Source organism: Rhinolophus sinicus, linkage group LG02 (assembly GCF_036562045.2).
Source record: "Rhinolophus sinicus isolate RSC01 linkage group LG02, ASM3656204v1, whole genome shotgun sequence".
Classification (NCBI taxonomy): domain Eukaryota; kingdom Metazoa; phylum Chordata; class Mammalia; order Chiroptera; family Rhinolophidae; genus Rhinolophus; species Rhinolophus sinicus.
In genome coordinates this window covers 198462062-198477955 of record NC_133752.1, presented here as the reverse complement: position 1 = coordinate 198477955, position 15894 = coordinate 198462062, and the positions used below count along the sequence as shown (strand labels likewise).

The 15894-nt window shown below is 54.6% G+C and overlaps 1 protein-coding gene across 1 annotated transcript in view; it reads right to left on the bottom strand.

Moving 5' to 3' along the window:
- The window catches only part of TBC1D22A (TBC1 domain family member 22A), a 272552-nt gene that overhangs the window by 26004 nt on the left and 230654 nt on the right, over positions 1–15894 (bottom strand). The window contains exon 12 of the mRNA XM_074326597.1: positions 12744–12839. Within this exon, the coding sequence (XP_074182698.1) occupies positions 12744–12839 (96 nt within the window). The remainder of the gene's footprint in view (positions 1–12743; positions 12840–15894) is intronic.

The window sequence follows — 15894 nt, the reverse complement described above, 5'->3', positions numbered from 1 at the left end:
TTGGAGCCCTTTGCTTTTCAAGTCCCACTGAGCACACACAGCTGCCTGAGGCCACGTGGCCGTCCTGTCCCACACTCACAGCCACACTGGGTCTGCGCGAGGCCGAAATCTCCACGTGAACTCAATGTCCACCCAGGGAGCCAAGGCCTTGGTTCAGACTGACACACATCACTTGGTTCGCGTTCCCTTCAAATGTGTCACTTGCAAAAAACCCTGTCCCCAGACACTGAGTGTCCTGAATTTCTGCACTCTACAGGCACCCAGGTCCCACCTGCCAAGGACGGTCCCCTGCAGGGATCTGAGGTTACAGCAACATGCTAAATGCACACACACTTCCCGGGTGCTCGGGTAAGCAGGATCAGGATGCCAGGGCCAGAGGGAGCTCAGTGGGCACGTCCCCGGTGCCCACACATGGCACCTGGATCAGGGCTTCTGGGCTGAGGGCTGGGGACCTGTGTTTTCAAAAGCTCACAGTTTGCTTGAATCTCGGCCATGATGGAACAGATGGAAATAGAACAGAGAGAACACAGGAAAGGTCAGAAATGAAGGGCCACCCTGAACCCCCTTTAATAGGCATTCTAGAAAGAGAAATACGGTAGTAGCGCGCAATTTAGAAAAGCTCTCGGAGATCAAAACCTGGAGTTTTCCAGACTCAACGGGCCACTGATCGTTCGCTCCTCACAGCGATGAAGACACGTCAACAGGCCTAAAGCAGGGGGACAGAGGCAAGATCCCTGATGCAGGGCAGTGGCAGACAGTGCACGTAAAGGGCTGGAGTCGGATGGCACAGCATCTCTTGGCAGCAGCACCGGGTGAGAGGAGAGAGTAGAGCAGCCCATGCAAAGGCCCAAGGGAGCAGGTCTCCAACAGGACACGCGTCCTAGCGGGTCTCCAACAGGACACATGTCCTCAGCACCCCACACCTCAGCCTCCCTGCTGTGGCCCTCCACCTGGAGGCCCTAGAGGGCCGCCTTGCCAAAGGGGAGAAACAAGAGGACGTGGGTGGCAGGACCGCAGCCCAGTGCAGGGGAAGGACCCGGGCAGCGGTGGTCCAAGGGGCCGCCAGGTGTGGACACCTGCTGCCACATCTGGGAAACCGGCGGGGTGTTAGTGAGTGGTTCACAGTGAGCTGAGACTACTGGTAACACCACGGCCGGCGAGGTGTGCAAGGCGGCACTATGGTCACAGCACACTAGGCAGCCCCCGCCTGCTTTGGGCCTGCAAACCCAGCCAGGTCACCGCCTGACCAGACCCAGGGAGCCCGGTGTGGCGGCAGTGGCGGTCAGAGCGAAACTTCACCTTCCCTTTCCACTGCAGAAAGGCATTATTTAAGGCCGAAAAATCAAGGGACAACTATTTAGAAAGACACAAATACGGAAAACAAAACCAAAGATAATAAGTTAAAAGGAGAAAGTGGTTGCCTCTTGAGGCCAGGGGAAGGTGGGAAGAAAAAACAACTCTTTTTGGCAAAAAGCCTTTTAGAATTTTTTGTCTTTAAAAAAAATATATATGTACATGAATAACTTTAAGGTTTTTTTTTAACTTTTATAAGTATGGGCTTGGGCAAGAATACTCCCAATCCCAACCATCTCCTCCTCCAGCTCCTTGGTGAGCGATTTTCTATGAATTTGCAGAAATGCCACGTTCAAAGGAAAGCCTGGATCAATAAGCAATAATGCTCAGGCTCCCGGGACCTCTATTCAATGAGGGTCACGCAACTGAACAGTTACCGCTCTCTCACCTGCGCTTTTTCGTACATTACGCTAGAACACCACACACATGGTTCTCAGGAAGCACGCTGACGGCCCTCAGTGACAGGGGACTGGACAAAACGTCTGAGGGCCCCTTCCTAAGAAGTGACGGCACTCATTGCGGTCTAATCTCAAAAGGAAGAGAGAGAAGAGAATAATGCTTCCCCCGGATACCCGGGGGCAGGAGTGGACACATCCCAGCTCTGCTCAGCGGGCAGGCGTGTGGGCAGTGCAGGCTGGCACTAAAGGGTGTGAACTTTCACCACTCAGGCGACAGCCCTGTTTCTTTGCCTGTCACTCACATCGCCAGGTGTGACCTGGTGCAGCGCCAGGTGTTTCCTTGGCACTGGAGCCCACTGTGCCTAAGAGTTCAGAACCCAGAGGGGCACGTGGCTGGCACTCGCCCACTCCCCAGGAGGCTGAGGCACAGCCCCGTGGCCACCAGGCCAGCAGGGCCACACGGGCTCAGGTTCCAGCTGCTCGTCCACTGGAGACCGAAACCCATCACAGAGATAATTGAATAAAAATACAGATTTGTCTGAGGACAGCAATGGGACAAAACCGATTTTCTGCAGCCTTGTGCAGACTTTCATTCCTTTTCTTCAAAAACCACCTGGTGAGTTCAGTTCTTGAAGGGAAATGATGGTAGCAAATGGCAGAGGACAGGACACTGAGGGCCCGTGTCAGGGCAGATGAAACTGGAACTGTCAATGGGACAGAGCAGCCAGCGCCTCCCTCCTCCCGCCCCAGCACAGGCCACAAGCCCACAGGAACCCCACAGGGGCGCCCCTCTGGGAAGAGGCCAGGAACTGGGGCTACTGGAGTGGATGGTGGGGTGAGGCAGGCAGGCAGGCGGGCAAGGCGAGTCCAGGCCGGTGCAGCTCGGGCGACAATGAAGACCGCCTGCCCTGAAGAGAACAAATGCCACACCACACACGGCACACAGACCCCGCAACACCCCACACAAAACCCACACTAACATGTAGCAGCCCACAGGAGCACAATAATCTACTTAAAGGTTCGTTTCCAATTGACCCAATTTTGTCTTTAAAATGTCTTGAAATGATAAAGAGACCATTGATCTTTACTTTGGCGTTTCGTGACATTTCCTGCTTCAGGTGAATACAGGATGAAACACAGACCGTAAGAACCGCGAGCCCAGCGAAGGCCACTCGGCGCTACAGTCGGTCCAGCTTGACCAAGACACGAAGCTGCGCCCGGGCCATTTCTGTGACGCCGTGGGCAGGATGACGCCCGTGAACGTGTGCACCCGTGCACCAGGACAGCAGTGGGCCTGTCCGAAGGAGGCTGGCCCCCCAGGTGTGGGCAGCAGGGCGGTGACACCCTGTGCCCAAGACGCTGCGGGCAGCACGCACCTGTTCCCTCATTTCCTCCACGCCTCAGGCACGGAGCCGAACGGAGGGCCGTGGCCCACGCTCAAGGGGAGAGCTGGGGTGGCCCAAGGAAAGCACAGCCGCTCCCCGTCCTCCCGGAGGTCCTGGGGACGCTCCTGAGCCTCCTGGAGCAGCTGACACCTTGGGTCGCCAATGCCCTGCTTTCTGAGGGGGAGAACCTGGGAGGTGGCGGGTCCCCCACGCTGTGTGCGCGCTGTCTTCTGCCTGCCCCTTCCATGTAGTCCTAAAGCTGCCTCAGATCTTCAGAGGCCCGAGTCCCAGCAGACAGAAGCCCCCAAGGAGCATTTGTGTGGAGGCGTCTCCACAGCCTCAGCTGTGACGCTGTGGTCCCTCCTCCTGTCTGTAAATCGGAGAAACCGAGATTCCTTTAATAGCCTCTGTTTCTTTCCCAAGGATCCCTGAAGGCGGCAGTGAGGCCTGCGGGGGGCAGGGCTGAGGCTGTGGGGGTGGGGGGCAGGGTCCCCCTCCCCAGAAGGCCGTGTGGGCCCAGGGATGGGGCGGCCAGCCAGGAGGGGGCTCGAAGGCCATGCACTGGATCCGGCCCAGTCTGCCCACGGATCCCACAGTTACTCAGAAATGACCTCATCTAACCCTCCTCCCAGACGGGGAAACTGATGACACGGAGGAAAGAAGCTCGTTCCAATTAACAAGATGCAGGCGTGAGAGTGACCTATGGGCTGGACCAAGCAGATGGAGACACCTCCATTGGGCAGCAGCTTGGCCAAAGGGAAGGGACAGTCTTAAAGTCTCAACAGCACCGTACGGCTTCAGAGCCAGGAGGGGTGGGTGTGTGTGGGTGTGTGTGTGTGTGTGTGTGTGTGTGTCTCCAGAGTGCACTCACCTCCCTTTCCATGAGACCCTGAGCCCTTTCACCTCCCCCATCTGCAGCCTTCATTCAGGAAGAACCTATTCAGTCTCCGCTAAGAGGCACCTGTGGCCGCTGACGGTCCTCAATAAGCAGGACACGCTTCTCGCCTCTGAGGACCACTCGGGGTGCGTGTGTGTGTGTGTGTGTGTGTGTGTGCGCACACGTGTGAGCTAGGGGCACATGCGAGCATACAGGGACCCAGCCCAGTGGGACACCTGCCGTGGCGTCCAGAGGAAGGCGAGCGGTCGTGAGCCCAGGGTCCCTGAGCACCAGCTCCGAGCCAGGCGCCTGCACAGGGTCTCACCTCCTTCAACTGAGAATCAGCCGAGCGAAAACGCCGTGTTTCCCACATACTGAGAGGACGTGTGAAATGTAAGAATCATTCCAACAAGAAAATAAAAATGTCCATGATCTTACTACCAAAATGAAATAATGCTAACACGGTGGTACATTTCTGTTCAGTCTCTTTTCCGTGCATGTAACATGAGGAAATTGGGATCATGTTTGTATGTATCTACACGTGTACTGCGTGTATGTAGATGTAGCATGTGATACACACGTGCATATGGAGACGGATTTTATCATGTGCATATGTTATGATTTGTTTGATTCACGTGGAGCATGTATGTATTTTATACACGTGCACACCTTACACGCATGCAGGTATGGGGTGATGCTAGCATGTTCTGCACATGTAGGTGTGGAAACGTATGCTTTACATACATATACGTGTAGATATGTGTATTTCAGAGCATGCTTTTCCCCACACAGAAGTGCACTGGGAGCATCTCATGCATCTGTAACCATAATTTGCAGATACGACTCCTGGTCCTCAGAAAGTACTCCGACCAGCGGCACTGCCCTCTGGGAGCTGCTCTCCTCACACTGGACTGGTTACAATCAAGGCGAGTCTAGGGAATCACAGACAAGGCTCCGGACGTAACTGTCACTAGCTCTCCAGAAAGGTTCCATAGTATCACAGCTGCAGGGATGAAGGAACGGACCTGCTTTACACCAACTCGATCGATTCTAAGGAAGTGCCTTTACCAGCACTAATTTGAGACGTAGCGACTGTTTGGATTTTCAGTTCTGTACGACTGACTGACGATGGATTTACATTGACTAAACCGCTGTATGAGTTCTTCTGAGGACTGTCTGACTGTTCCATTGTCGTCATCCGTTTTCCAAGAGGATGTTTTCTTTTCATCAGTCATTTGTGTGACTTCTTTGTATGTTAAAGATTTAAGATATGTTTTGATCCTGTTTGTGAGGGAGAATTTTTTTTTCTGTGTTTCACCTGCCTTTTGAGTTTGTGATGTTTCAGACATACATTCACAGCCTCAGAGCTGTGCTTAAAATGTTTCATTTCCCTGGGTTAGGCCCCTGGGGCTCTGGCCATTTTAAATCAACATTACAGTGTGGGTGTTTCCATCACAAAAGTAATCTAAACCCTTTGTGAAGCCCCAAATGAGTGGGAGGGTGAGCCTGCGGCTGGGCATTGTCAGGGGATGCTTTCTTTCACTCCTGTTCCATTCAGAGCTAAGTCTCCCAAGCAGGAGCCCACACACCCACGTCTGTCTGCCTGCTTCGGTTTGCTCGTGTGGGTTCAGGGGTCCAGACTTATGCAAAGCATTTCTGACCCAACCCACACCTGCTCAGCTTTTCTCCTCCGCCCCATGCTAGGTGCCTGGCTGGTTACACATGGGGTCACACGTGCTTAGTCCCCGAGCAGGAACCAGCAGATACTTCAGGGCAAATACCAGTTCAAGTGCTAGCTTACTCCACTGCAGGGTCCAAGCATTTAGAAAATCTATTTTAAAATCTAGGTGTGTGTGTGTGTGTGGTGTATATGGTGTGGTGTCTGCATGTGTGTGTGGTGTGTATGTATAGTATGTATGGTGTGTATAGTGTGTGGTGTATGTGTGGTGTATGCGGGTGTGTGTGTGTGAGAGTGTGTGTGTGTGTGTGTGTGTGTGGTGTGCGTGTGTGTGGTGTATGTGGTGTGTGTGTGTGTGTGTGTGTGTGTGTGTGGTGTTGTGTGTGTGTGTGTGTGTGTGAGTGTGTGTATACTGGACGGGTGAGGACCAGAAAGCCTTCAATGAGCGTCTGTTCATCCCGTTGCAGAAGCGGAAGCATCCTGTGGACTGAAATGGGACCGTCTCGTTTCCCTAGTATTGATGGTGGGTGGTGTGCGATGTTCTTTAGCACGTTCAGGTAAGTATTCATTCATTTCTACTTATGAAGAGCAGAGCTGTTTTTGTCTCCCTAGTAAACACAGGAAAGCGACTGTCTGGAGGCATCACGGGACCTAGGGCCATGGGTTTATTGTTGAGGAGTCCCGTCCGTCGTGACCAGGGAGAGTTACCACCACAGGCGATTTTCCGGGTCCTGGCTGCAGGGCTGACCCTTGCCTGGCACCTGGAACTTGGCTCTTGGGATGGTCCCTAAGTGATAAAGCTGAACTCCTTGCCAGCCTACCCAGACGGCTCGTACCAACAGAGGGATTCGCGGGACCACCAGCTTTCCTTCCGGGACCTGGAACTTGGTGGGCAGAAGGTGCCTCCGTGACCTGCCCCCAGTAAAACCCTTGGGCTCCGGGTATGTCCCGGGCTTCCCAGGGCAGACGCAGGGCACTACACGTGCTGCTGGAGGGAGCAGGCTCTGCGTGGCCCCCAGGGGGGACGTGAGGAACCTGGGCCCAGACTCCTCACACTCTGGGCGCCTGCCTCTCACCCACCCTGACAACTCTCAGCCACAAGCACGACTGCACGCCAAGGCCCATGAGCCCTTCTAATGAAGCCCCCCAAAGGTGGGACCCTGACACAAACAGATTTATAAACAATAAACCACTTCAGAATTCCTGGGGTAAAAAATATTTGTCTGGAACCTTTTTATTTAAATTTGCTGGTATTTCATTAAGGACAACTGTATTTATACTGCAAGTAAAATTAGATTCCAATTCCATTTTTATGGGTGCCATCGTTCATATTAATAAACACTCTTCTAGTCAACCTGTTCCCATCTGGGGCTTCCCGGGTCAGGCTCTGTGCCAGGGGCTAAGGGGCCCTCTGCACACGGCTGCCTCCCAGCCTCACCTCTCCAAGTGCAGGGCAGCAGACAGACAGACAGACAGACAGACACACGGACAGTAATCCTAGTTATTAAATCACTAGTGATTAACTGAGATAGTCTGATGGGAAGTTAAGAGCCGAAGCATCTAGCTCCGTGAAACAGAGGGCCGAGTTCTCCATTTCTCTCTGGAGTTGCCAAGGCTACACAGCAAAATGTTTGTGAAAGAAGCCATTGGAAAAACATTTTCTGGCCTTAGAACCATATTTAAAAGTAAGACTTCTGGCAATGTTGGAATTTCTCCCAAAATTATGGGTCCGTTCAGGTTATTTTTCTAACCTCATCTGGAGGCAATTTTGGCATTTAACATTCTGCCCAAATCTATAAATGTCTCCTTGCCAATATGGAGGAGGATTGTTGTTTTCACTCCTTTATCTCATTCCATAAAGGTTGGACTGTTTTACTGACGTTTTTAAAGGGCCCTTTGAGACGTACTTACTTAACTCAGTTTCCTAATCCACTCATTTATTTTCACTGATTAATTCCTTTATTGGCTTTATTGTAAATTCACTGTATTTTTCCATATCTAACTTTTTCAGTTAAAGTGTTAGTTTATATTTTAACGTTAAATAAATAAAAGCATTTTGGTTGTGAATTTGTTGACAAGCCCAGCACTGGCCACATACGTTTTTAAACACCATTCTATTAGGTTGGTGCCAAAGTAACTGCGGTTTAAAAGGTTAAAAAAAACTGCACAAACCTCAATTACTTTGGCACCCACCTAATATATGTGCAGGGTCGTTGTCATCTTGACCCACGTCACTCTGAAGACGGCTCTTTCAAATGCTTGGTTCTTCAGTTTCAACCTCATCGTTATCTAGTTTCCAAGGACTGTGCTCAGCAAATACATTGGTCCAGTTTTTGGAACAATATGCAGCCCGGGTCACTCCAGTTTTTCAGATTTTGACGATTTTTATGGCGTGGCTCAGATGACTAATTTTGTAAACGTCCCACAAACACTCCGACCAAAGATGCAGCCTCCATCTGTACAGTTCAACCCCGCCCCCCAGACCTCTCAAGCCACCCTGTTTGTGATTCAGCTTCACAATAACTGCATTTTCATCCTGATTAACATGCGAAAAGTCTACAAGTGCTTCATCCCATTTTGTTCTGTCTGTTTTGTAAAGTCTTAAATTCAAGCTTAATACGCTGATGGCAAAGTGCACAAATCGAGACTTTCCGACGTAACGGGAGCATCGTGTCTCCGGTCCCAGAAGCCTCTGCCCCGATTCTAACTGCAAAGCCTGAGGGCTGTGGCCACAGGAAGATGTGCACCGCTCTCCGAAAGGCTGACAGCACAGCCATCCTGCGGCTGCCCTACCCGTGGCCGCCCACCTCACGTTTTAGGGCGCCTTCCATTCCAGGTGTGTCTCCCCACTGCTCGCCTCTGAATCTGCTCCCTCCACCGCGTCCCTTCAGGCCCCTGCCGCTATCCTGCTGCATCCAGTCCGCCCCCAGCGCCATCCCATCCAGGGCTCCGCTGGCCTGGGGAGGAGACCCCCTGGCTCTGTTCCTTCCCAGCTCGCCTCCTCCCCCGCCATGTACTCTCAGCACCAACGTTACTGAATTATCCCCACTGCAAAGCAGGCCTTAGCTCATCCGCTCAGTTATCCGGATGCCACCCCCTGCCCTCTCCTTGCTCTCTCGCCCCCCTGCGCCCCTCACCTGATTTATCACCCACATCCTCCTGCCAGAGGCCTGCTGGCCCAGGCCCCACGTTGAGTGAGACCCACGCCTCACTCATGTCCCTCCCTGGCCAGCACAGCCCCTCGTGGGGGAACCCAGTCTCCTGACAGACAGCACAGAGCCTGGCCCAGAGGGAGGGCGAGGGGAGTGCCAGACCAGCACTGATGACCGTCCCACAGGAGGACAACAGGGAAGATTGAGGCCCTCCCACCGGGCACAACACTCACCCGGTCCTGCCTACTCCACTGAGCGGCCACCTGCAAGCCCCGGAGACAAGGGGACGGCGCCTGGGCCACCACAGCAGGCAGGCACCGGGGTGCGGGCGCAGGGTCAGGTGCCCCCTGTGGACGGATGGGGCTTCCCTGTGCTCACCAGCCTCGGGCTGGCAGCACCACACACGCACCCACATGACACACACGCACGGGGCGGGGGGGAGCTGGTGGGGGATTCCCTCCTGAGGAGGCTGGTCACTCCTCAACTGCAGACATTAACAGACTCCTGAGGTCACCACAGAGAAGGTCCACGATGTCACTGGAAGTTCCACGCTCCCTTCACCATAAATTACTGTCTCTACTCTGAAAAAGGAAACACTGCATGCTGCCACCTCCTGTGCGCCTAAGGGACTTGCCCTCTTCAAAACCAAAAACAGCAGTGCCGAGTCCTACCCGGCGAGACCCTCCCGATGTCACAGAGCATCTCTGAGTCCCCACGGCTTCTGGGTCACGGCTCAGGCCGGAGGGCAGGGACCATCCCATTGGGCACTGCCCTCAGCAGGGCGAGGGGACACAGGCCTCTGCCATCAAGGACCAGAGGGGCGGGGGCTGCAAAGGGCGCTGCTGTCGCACCCCTGGTGCTGGGATGCCAAAAGAAAAAGCGTAGATAAACGCTTTGGGGGATAAAACAGACATAATGCTTTCCAGGATGGCTTATTTTCACCTATTTTGTTAACGCTGTACTTACAAATCGGCCAAAGACCCCAGAAACACCACCAGCTGGAGCTGAGGATGCAGCTGCGGGCGGCGGAGGATGCTGGGAGGACACACATGCCTCACAGACGCTCTGAGTTCTGGGGCAGCACCAGCCCCACCAATAGGGCCCGCGAAGGGTTCTGACCACTAAACAGGCTGGGGCCGGCCCCTCAAAGGCTCGTTCGGCCACCACGTGTACCTGGGCAGGCGGGGGTGGGGCCTCCTGTCACCGCACAGGTCCCTCCCCTCTGCGCCCAGAGTGCTCTTGCTAGAAACCCCACAGAGGTGGAGCGTGCCACCAGGGGAGGTACGACTGAGCACAAGGAGCTCCTGCCACCCGGGACCCCACAAAATCTGGTTAGAAAAGGCGACGAAGAGCAGAGCCCAGGCTATGGGCGCTGAGGCTCGGACCTGGTGGGACAGAACTGGGACTCAGTCATCGCTGGGGGGTGGGGGGGCATCGGCAAATCCTCAGGGGAAGCACAAAGCTCCTGGGCGCCAGAGCTCAGGACAGGTGCTGGCGCCCACAGCAGAAGGCGCCCCTTCCATGCCGACGGCCCAGCAGGCCCTCATGGACGCTCACAGAACTGGACGCAAGCAGACCATTGGCCTGGGCAAGCCTCAGACACCAAGGCCCACAGGAAAGCAGCGGCACCCCAACTTCTGCCTGGGTGCGTCCTTGGGGAAGGAGCAAAGCCACAGCCTTCGCCGGCCATGTTAACACCAGGAGAGTCTCCGCCTCCCTCCTGGGAGACTCACTCCTCTGAAAATTATTCTGTCCCTATGGAAATGACGCAGAGCGACGCCTTATTTCCCACGGGGCAGATTACAATTCTGTGAAGACTAGGGGCTTTTAAAGCTGTTTCCCCGAATGTTCTACTGCCGGAGACTCCAGCTTTGGGCATAAGTCACTCAGGCTGTCTTCCATGGGACCAGGATCATTTTCCTAAAATGTCACAACTGCACACGCAATTCCCCGTGCTCCCCAGGACGCCAAAGGTTCTTAATTTCTACTTTCTCTTCTTATTTCCTTTCCCATTTAGTTCAATTCTCCACCACACACTGTGGACTTCATAACACGCTCTCTGTCCAGCACCCCCCAACCCGGCCGCTGGGCCAGCCCCTGCCTCCTGACCGCTGGGCCAGCCCCTGCCTCCTGACCGCTGGGCCAGCCCCTGCCTCCTGACCGCTGGGCCAGCCCCTGCCTCCTGACCGCTGGGCCTGCCCCCGCCCCGGCCACTGGGCTGGGCCTGCCCTCCCCACCAGCCTCTGCCAGTATCAACATAAGTGAGCAGGGCTGAGAAGGCCGGAAAATTGCTGCCCAAGTCGTACCCTCTAATTACAGCAGGGCGATGTCTCCACTCAAACAGCAAACACATGGTGTCTCTTAAAAGCATGGAAACACGGCAGGCTGACAAAGAGTGCCGGTCACTTCCAAGGCTGCGGACACGCTGCCACAGGGCGGTCACATCGGCCACGGTGCAGAGCCCTGGGCAGCCCATCACGTGGGCTCTGTGTGAGGGGTGGGAAGATGGGGGGCCCACATGGGGCCGGGGCCAGAGGGGCCAGCACCGACCTCCCAGCCGGGCACGTCCCCAGACCCAGTTGGGGGACCCTCGTGCCCGGGCCGCTCCCTCCTCTGTCCTCCAGCCCCAGGGTCACGGCCCTGCTGCGGCCCCTTTGCTGCCCACCATGGCCAGTGTGTGTCTGGTCTGATGTGAGCCACCTTGTGGGAAGAGGACCCTGGCAGCACTGTCCCTATTTGGGGAGCAGGTGGAAGAAATGGGGGGGCAGATGGCAAAGCCCCTGCACAAGCCGGCCGGGGCAGGCTGGTGCCTTCTACCCACTTTACAGACAGTGATGGGAGGCAGGCAGAGGCAGGGGCGATGGCCGACCCGGAACCTGGAGACGGCACCGATAACCCACAGGGCCCCGCGAGCCCTGCTGGGCCAGCTGGACAGAAGCAACACCCTCACCTTCCCATCGACCCAGGACACCACAGGGCAGTGAGGCAGGACGCCCCGGCTGCTCCCATGGCCCTCAGTGGGCAGAGCAGGTCCTCAGAGCCGTCGGACACATGGAGCTGAGGCACCACGAGTGAGGCCAAGCACGCTGCCCAGAGCCCCCGCACCGCGACCTGGGAACCCGGGCCTCCCAACCTGGCGTCACCTGAAAGGTGAGGGGCCCGAGGAGGTGAAGTGGCGGAGAGTGACCTCAGACGGTCAGTGGCAGAGCCGGTTCCTGTCCCCACTCTGGTGCTGTCACTACACCACAGGTGCCCACTCTCCCGGTGGGGGGTAGGGGAGGCGCTGGGCAGCAGGATGGCCCACCCAGCACCTCGGGTACCAGGGGTGTCACCCCACGAAGGGATCAACACCCCCCGGTATCGGGCAACTGCACACAGGCGCATCGGGGTGGGGCTGGGGACTCGCCTACTCGGAACCCCGAGGTCAGGCCCTGGGCCTCTGACACATGCGTGCAAGTGTGGCTCTCCCACTACATCACTGAGGAAACCGCAGGGGGAGGCAAGCGACACGCCCGAGTCACCAGCTACCAGAACCTTCAGGCACCATCTCCAGAACCTTCCCTAGAGCATCACAGCCCAGCTGCTGTCACCAGGCTCCTGCTCATGCACGGGACCTCCGGGCCCCACTACTGGGGACACACACAGGCTGGCTCCAGGCGGTGTCTCCAAGGAGCCTGTGAAACAGCCGCCCGGATGACGCCTGGTGCTGGCACAGCCCACACCCCACGGGTCCGCGGGGGCTGAGTGTGGCCTCAGTGCGACAGTTCTCAAACAGCAGGAGGTCGGTGAGCTCCGAGTCTCACAGCTCTTTCCAAGCTCTTCCCACGAGCTGGGCTGTGGGAAGCCGCTCTCCATGTAGAAAACCAAATTGGGGTCTTTTTAAGGCGTTTGTTTACTTACTTGAAAATCTCTTTCTTCTAGGATTTCTTTCCTCCATCTCACGAGAAACGCAGCGCAAACGTACAGGTGGAAATGAGAAAAGCCCTCGGGCTCAGACTGCAAGAGAGAAGACGGGAGGCATTAGTGTGTGGGGTGCGGGGCTCGTCGGTTCGAGCGGACCACAGCCGGGGCGCAGGCTCACCTATACTTAACGCCGCAGTTTCCACAGTCTCCTCTCATCAAAACAGACACGTTTTTCTGTTTAAGTCCCAGCCGGCTGGGAAATCAGACGTGAATAGCAGACCAGGTTTTAGGCAAGTTCAACAGCTGTCCACTTTCTTTCCCACACAGATGACAGCCAACAGTAATAAAAGGCCAATCCAGGGGCACTGACTCCACACGGCTGGGGGTGGGGGGCGGGGGTTGTGTCACACAGGGACACAACCCACAGGGGCCGAGTCCCCTGCCCCCCACCCAGGGCCTTGCTCTTCCTGGACAGCAGTGCTGGGAAGGGAGGACAGGTCGCCCCTCAAGTCCTGACCCCACACCCCTCCACCACCTCAGATTGCCCCCTCGGGGCTCACACCTCACTGGCTGCAGAGCCTCTCCAGTCAGGCACACACCCATGAACCCGGACCTGCCACCTTCACAACACTGCCACATCTGTGATACTGCGTGGCCACTGATAACAGTTTACTAGTAAATAAATAAAACACAGTGTATAAGATGCTGTGGGGAAAGAAGGCCAGGAAGCGGGATGGGAAATTGCCAGGGCATTTGGGGAGGGGGGTGGCTTGCAATGTATATGGTGTTCAGTCACCTAAAGTGCCATTTAAACAAAGACCGAAAGAGGGGGAACCATGCAGCTATGTGGGGGAAACACGAAGACCCTGAGGTTTGAAATGCCCTGGCGCGTTCCAGAAGCAGCGAGCTCTGTGTGGCTGCAGACAGTGGGGTGGGAAGCGGAACTGGAGGCAAAGGCCCAGGGCCCCAGGGGCTCCCTGGTGGCTGGCTCGTTCCAGGGACTGGCAGCTCTGAGCAGTAGACGGACGTGCTTCCAAAGGGCGCCTCTGGCTGGCACACTGATGATAGACATGGCATGGGGCCGGGGGGGAGCAGGCAGACCCGGGAGATGGGCTAGGAGACCATGGAAATCGTAAAACCAAGAGGTGTCACTGAGTCAGGCCAGGGGGAGCAGTGCAGCGTGTGAGAAGAGGGCCAAGTCTAGATAGATTCTGACGTTGAGCCAACAAGCTACGCTAAGGAACAGAAGATAACGGAATGAGGCAGTGTTTTGGTGGGAAGGTGGTGACAGCCTGCTCTGTGGCCAGGCCAAGCTGAAGACACCTGTGAGGCATCCAAGTGGAGATGTCAGGTAGGCAGCAGACAGATGAGTCCAAGACTGCAAGACAGTGGCCCCTGATCCAGGCCAGGAGGACACACTGAGGGCGAAGGGCCTAAAATGAGCAGCCAGGGAGCCGGGAGGAGACGCAGGAATATGAGACGCGGCAGAAGGCACAAGTTCAGGTGAGCAGTGGAGTGACCTTGGGTCCAGCCACACGGAGGTCACCGGCAGGCAGGAGGGCTGACAAGTGTGTCAGAGAGGAGGACAAGCAGAGGAACGAGAGACGGACTGCGTTCCTGCATCTGATGTCCCTGCGCCAGCTGACGCTGTCATTTATACACTGAGATCCCAACACTGCCTCAGCCTTGTGTTCTGCATCCTGATTTCACAGGGACCCTGCTTTGCACACTTCACTCCAGATAATAACATTTGTTTTGCTGGGGGCCTTTCCGGTAGCTACAGCTAGCAGGTTGGAACAGTTGCTTCTCTTTCTGATTTACTGGAGTTCTTACAGTGGACGGCTGCAGAATTTCATCACACGCGTTTCCTGCACCAACTGAGACGACAAGGTTGTTTTCCTTTAATTGCTAACGTGGTGAGTTACATCCGTATGATAGTTGCTTTAATGTCGTACCCCTTGCATTCCAGGACAAACGCAATGTGGTCACAAGGTAGCACACGTTTAAATGGCCAGCTCCTGAGCGCTAATCTTTCATTTAGGATTTCTGCGTTCATGGTGCTAGCACCGGCCTCCGTTTCCTTTCTGAAACCGCCCGGCCTGGCTTAAGCAGGAATGTGTGTCTGCCTCTCTCCTCAGTTCCATTCTCAGCGTCTGTACAAGACGGGGTGTCTCTCCTTGAAGGTTTGCTGGACGCCCTGTGTAATGGGCGGGGCCTAGCATTTTCTTCGTGGAAAGATTTGTATTCCTGATTCAATTTCTATGTGGTTATAAAACACTTCACACTTCTTCCAATCTTTAGAACCTTATTCCAAAGTTGTTCATAAGATCCTTTTTTCCTTGACTCCCTGTCGCATCTGCAGTAATATCCTAGGCTGGGAATCTCAATTCCACTTCTCTACGTGCCCTCATTTTCGTTACTGATCATGCTTGAAGTGTGTTCAATTCACCAGCCTTTTCAAAGGGCTAACTTTTGATTTTGTTTCCGATTGGCTGAGCTTTTGTATTTCATTTATTTCTGCTGTTGCCTTTATTATGTTCTTTCTTCTGCTGACTTTGTTTCTCTTTTTGCTGTGGACATATTCTAACACACACAGATGTGAAGTGGCTTTGACTTACTCTGAAACCAGTTCTTTTTCTAACAAAAGACAGAAGTTTGGCTCATTAATATTTGGCTTTTCTTCATTTCTGACATGAATAAGCATTTGAGGCTATGCATTTCCTTCGGTACGTCCCACTGTAGCTGCATTCCACAGTTTTAATGAATTGTATCTTTATTATTCTAAGACTTCTCTACTTTGTGTTTTCCTCGTTCAAATCAAGGTTTTCTTTTTTTTTTTTAATCTATGAACATCCATGGTTTGCTTTTGTTTTGTTTTGTCTCTAGGATTTTTGGTTATTGATTTCTAACTTAATTGTGTTGTAAGAGAACATGACGTATATGATGCTGACCTTTTTGCAGGTTTACATTTGCCGTTTGGAATAAGACACGATCAGCTTTCCCAAATGCCCCCTAAGGCAGCACAGCCAGAGACCAGGAAGACAACCCTGGAGCCACAGTGTGACTGGGCGGGGGGCGCTCTCTGTGCCTCAGTGTCCTCATCTGTAAAACGTTAGGAAGATTCAATCAACCACGGAAAACCCTCAGG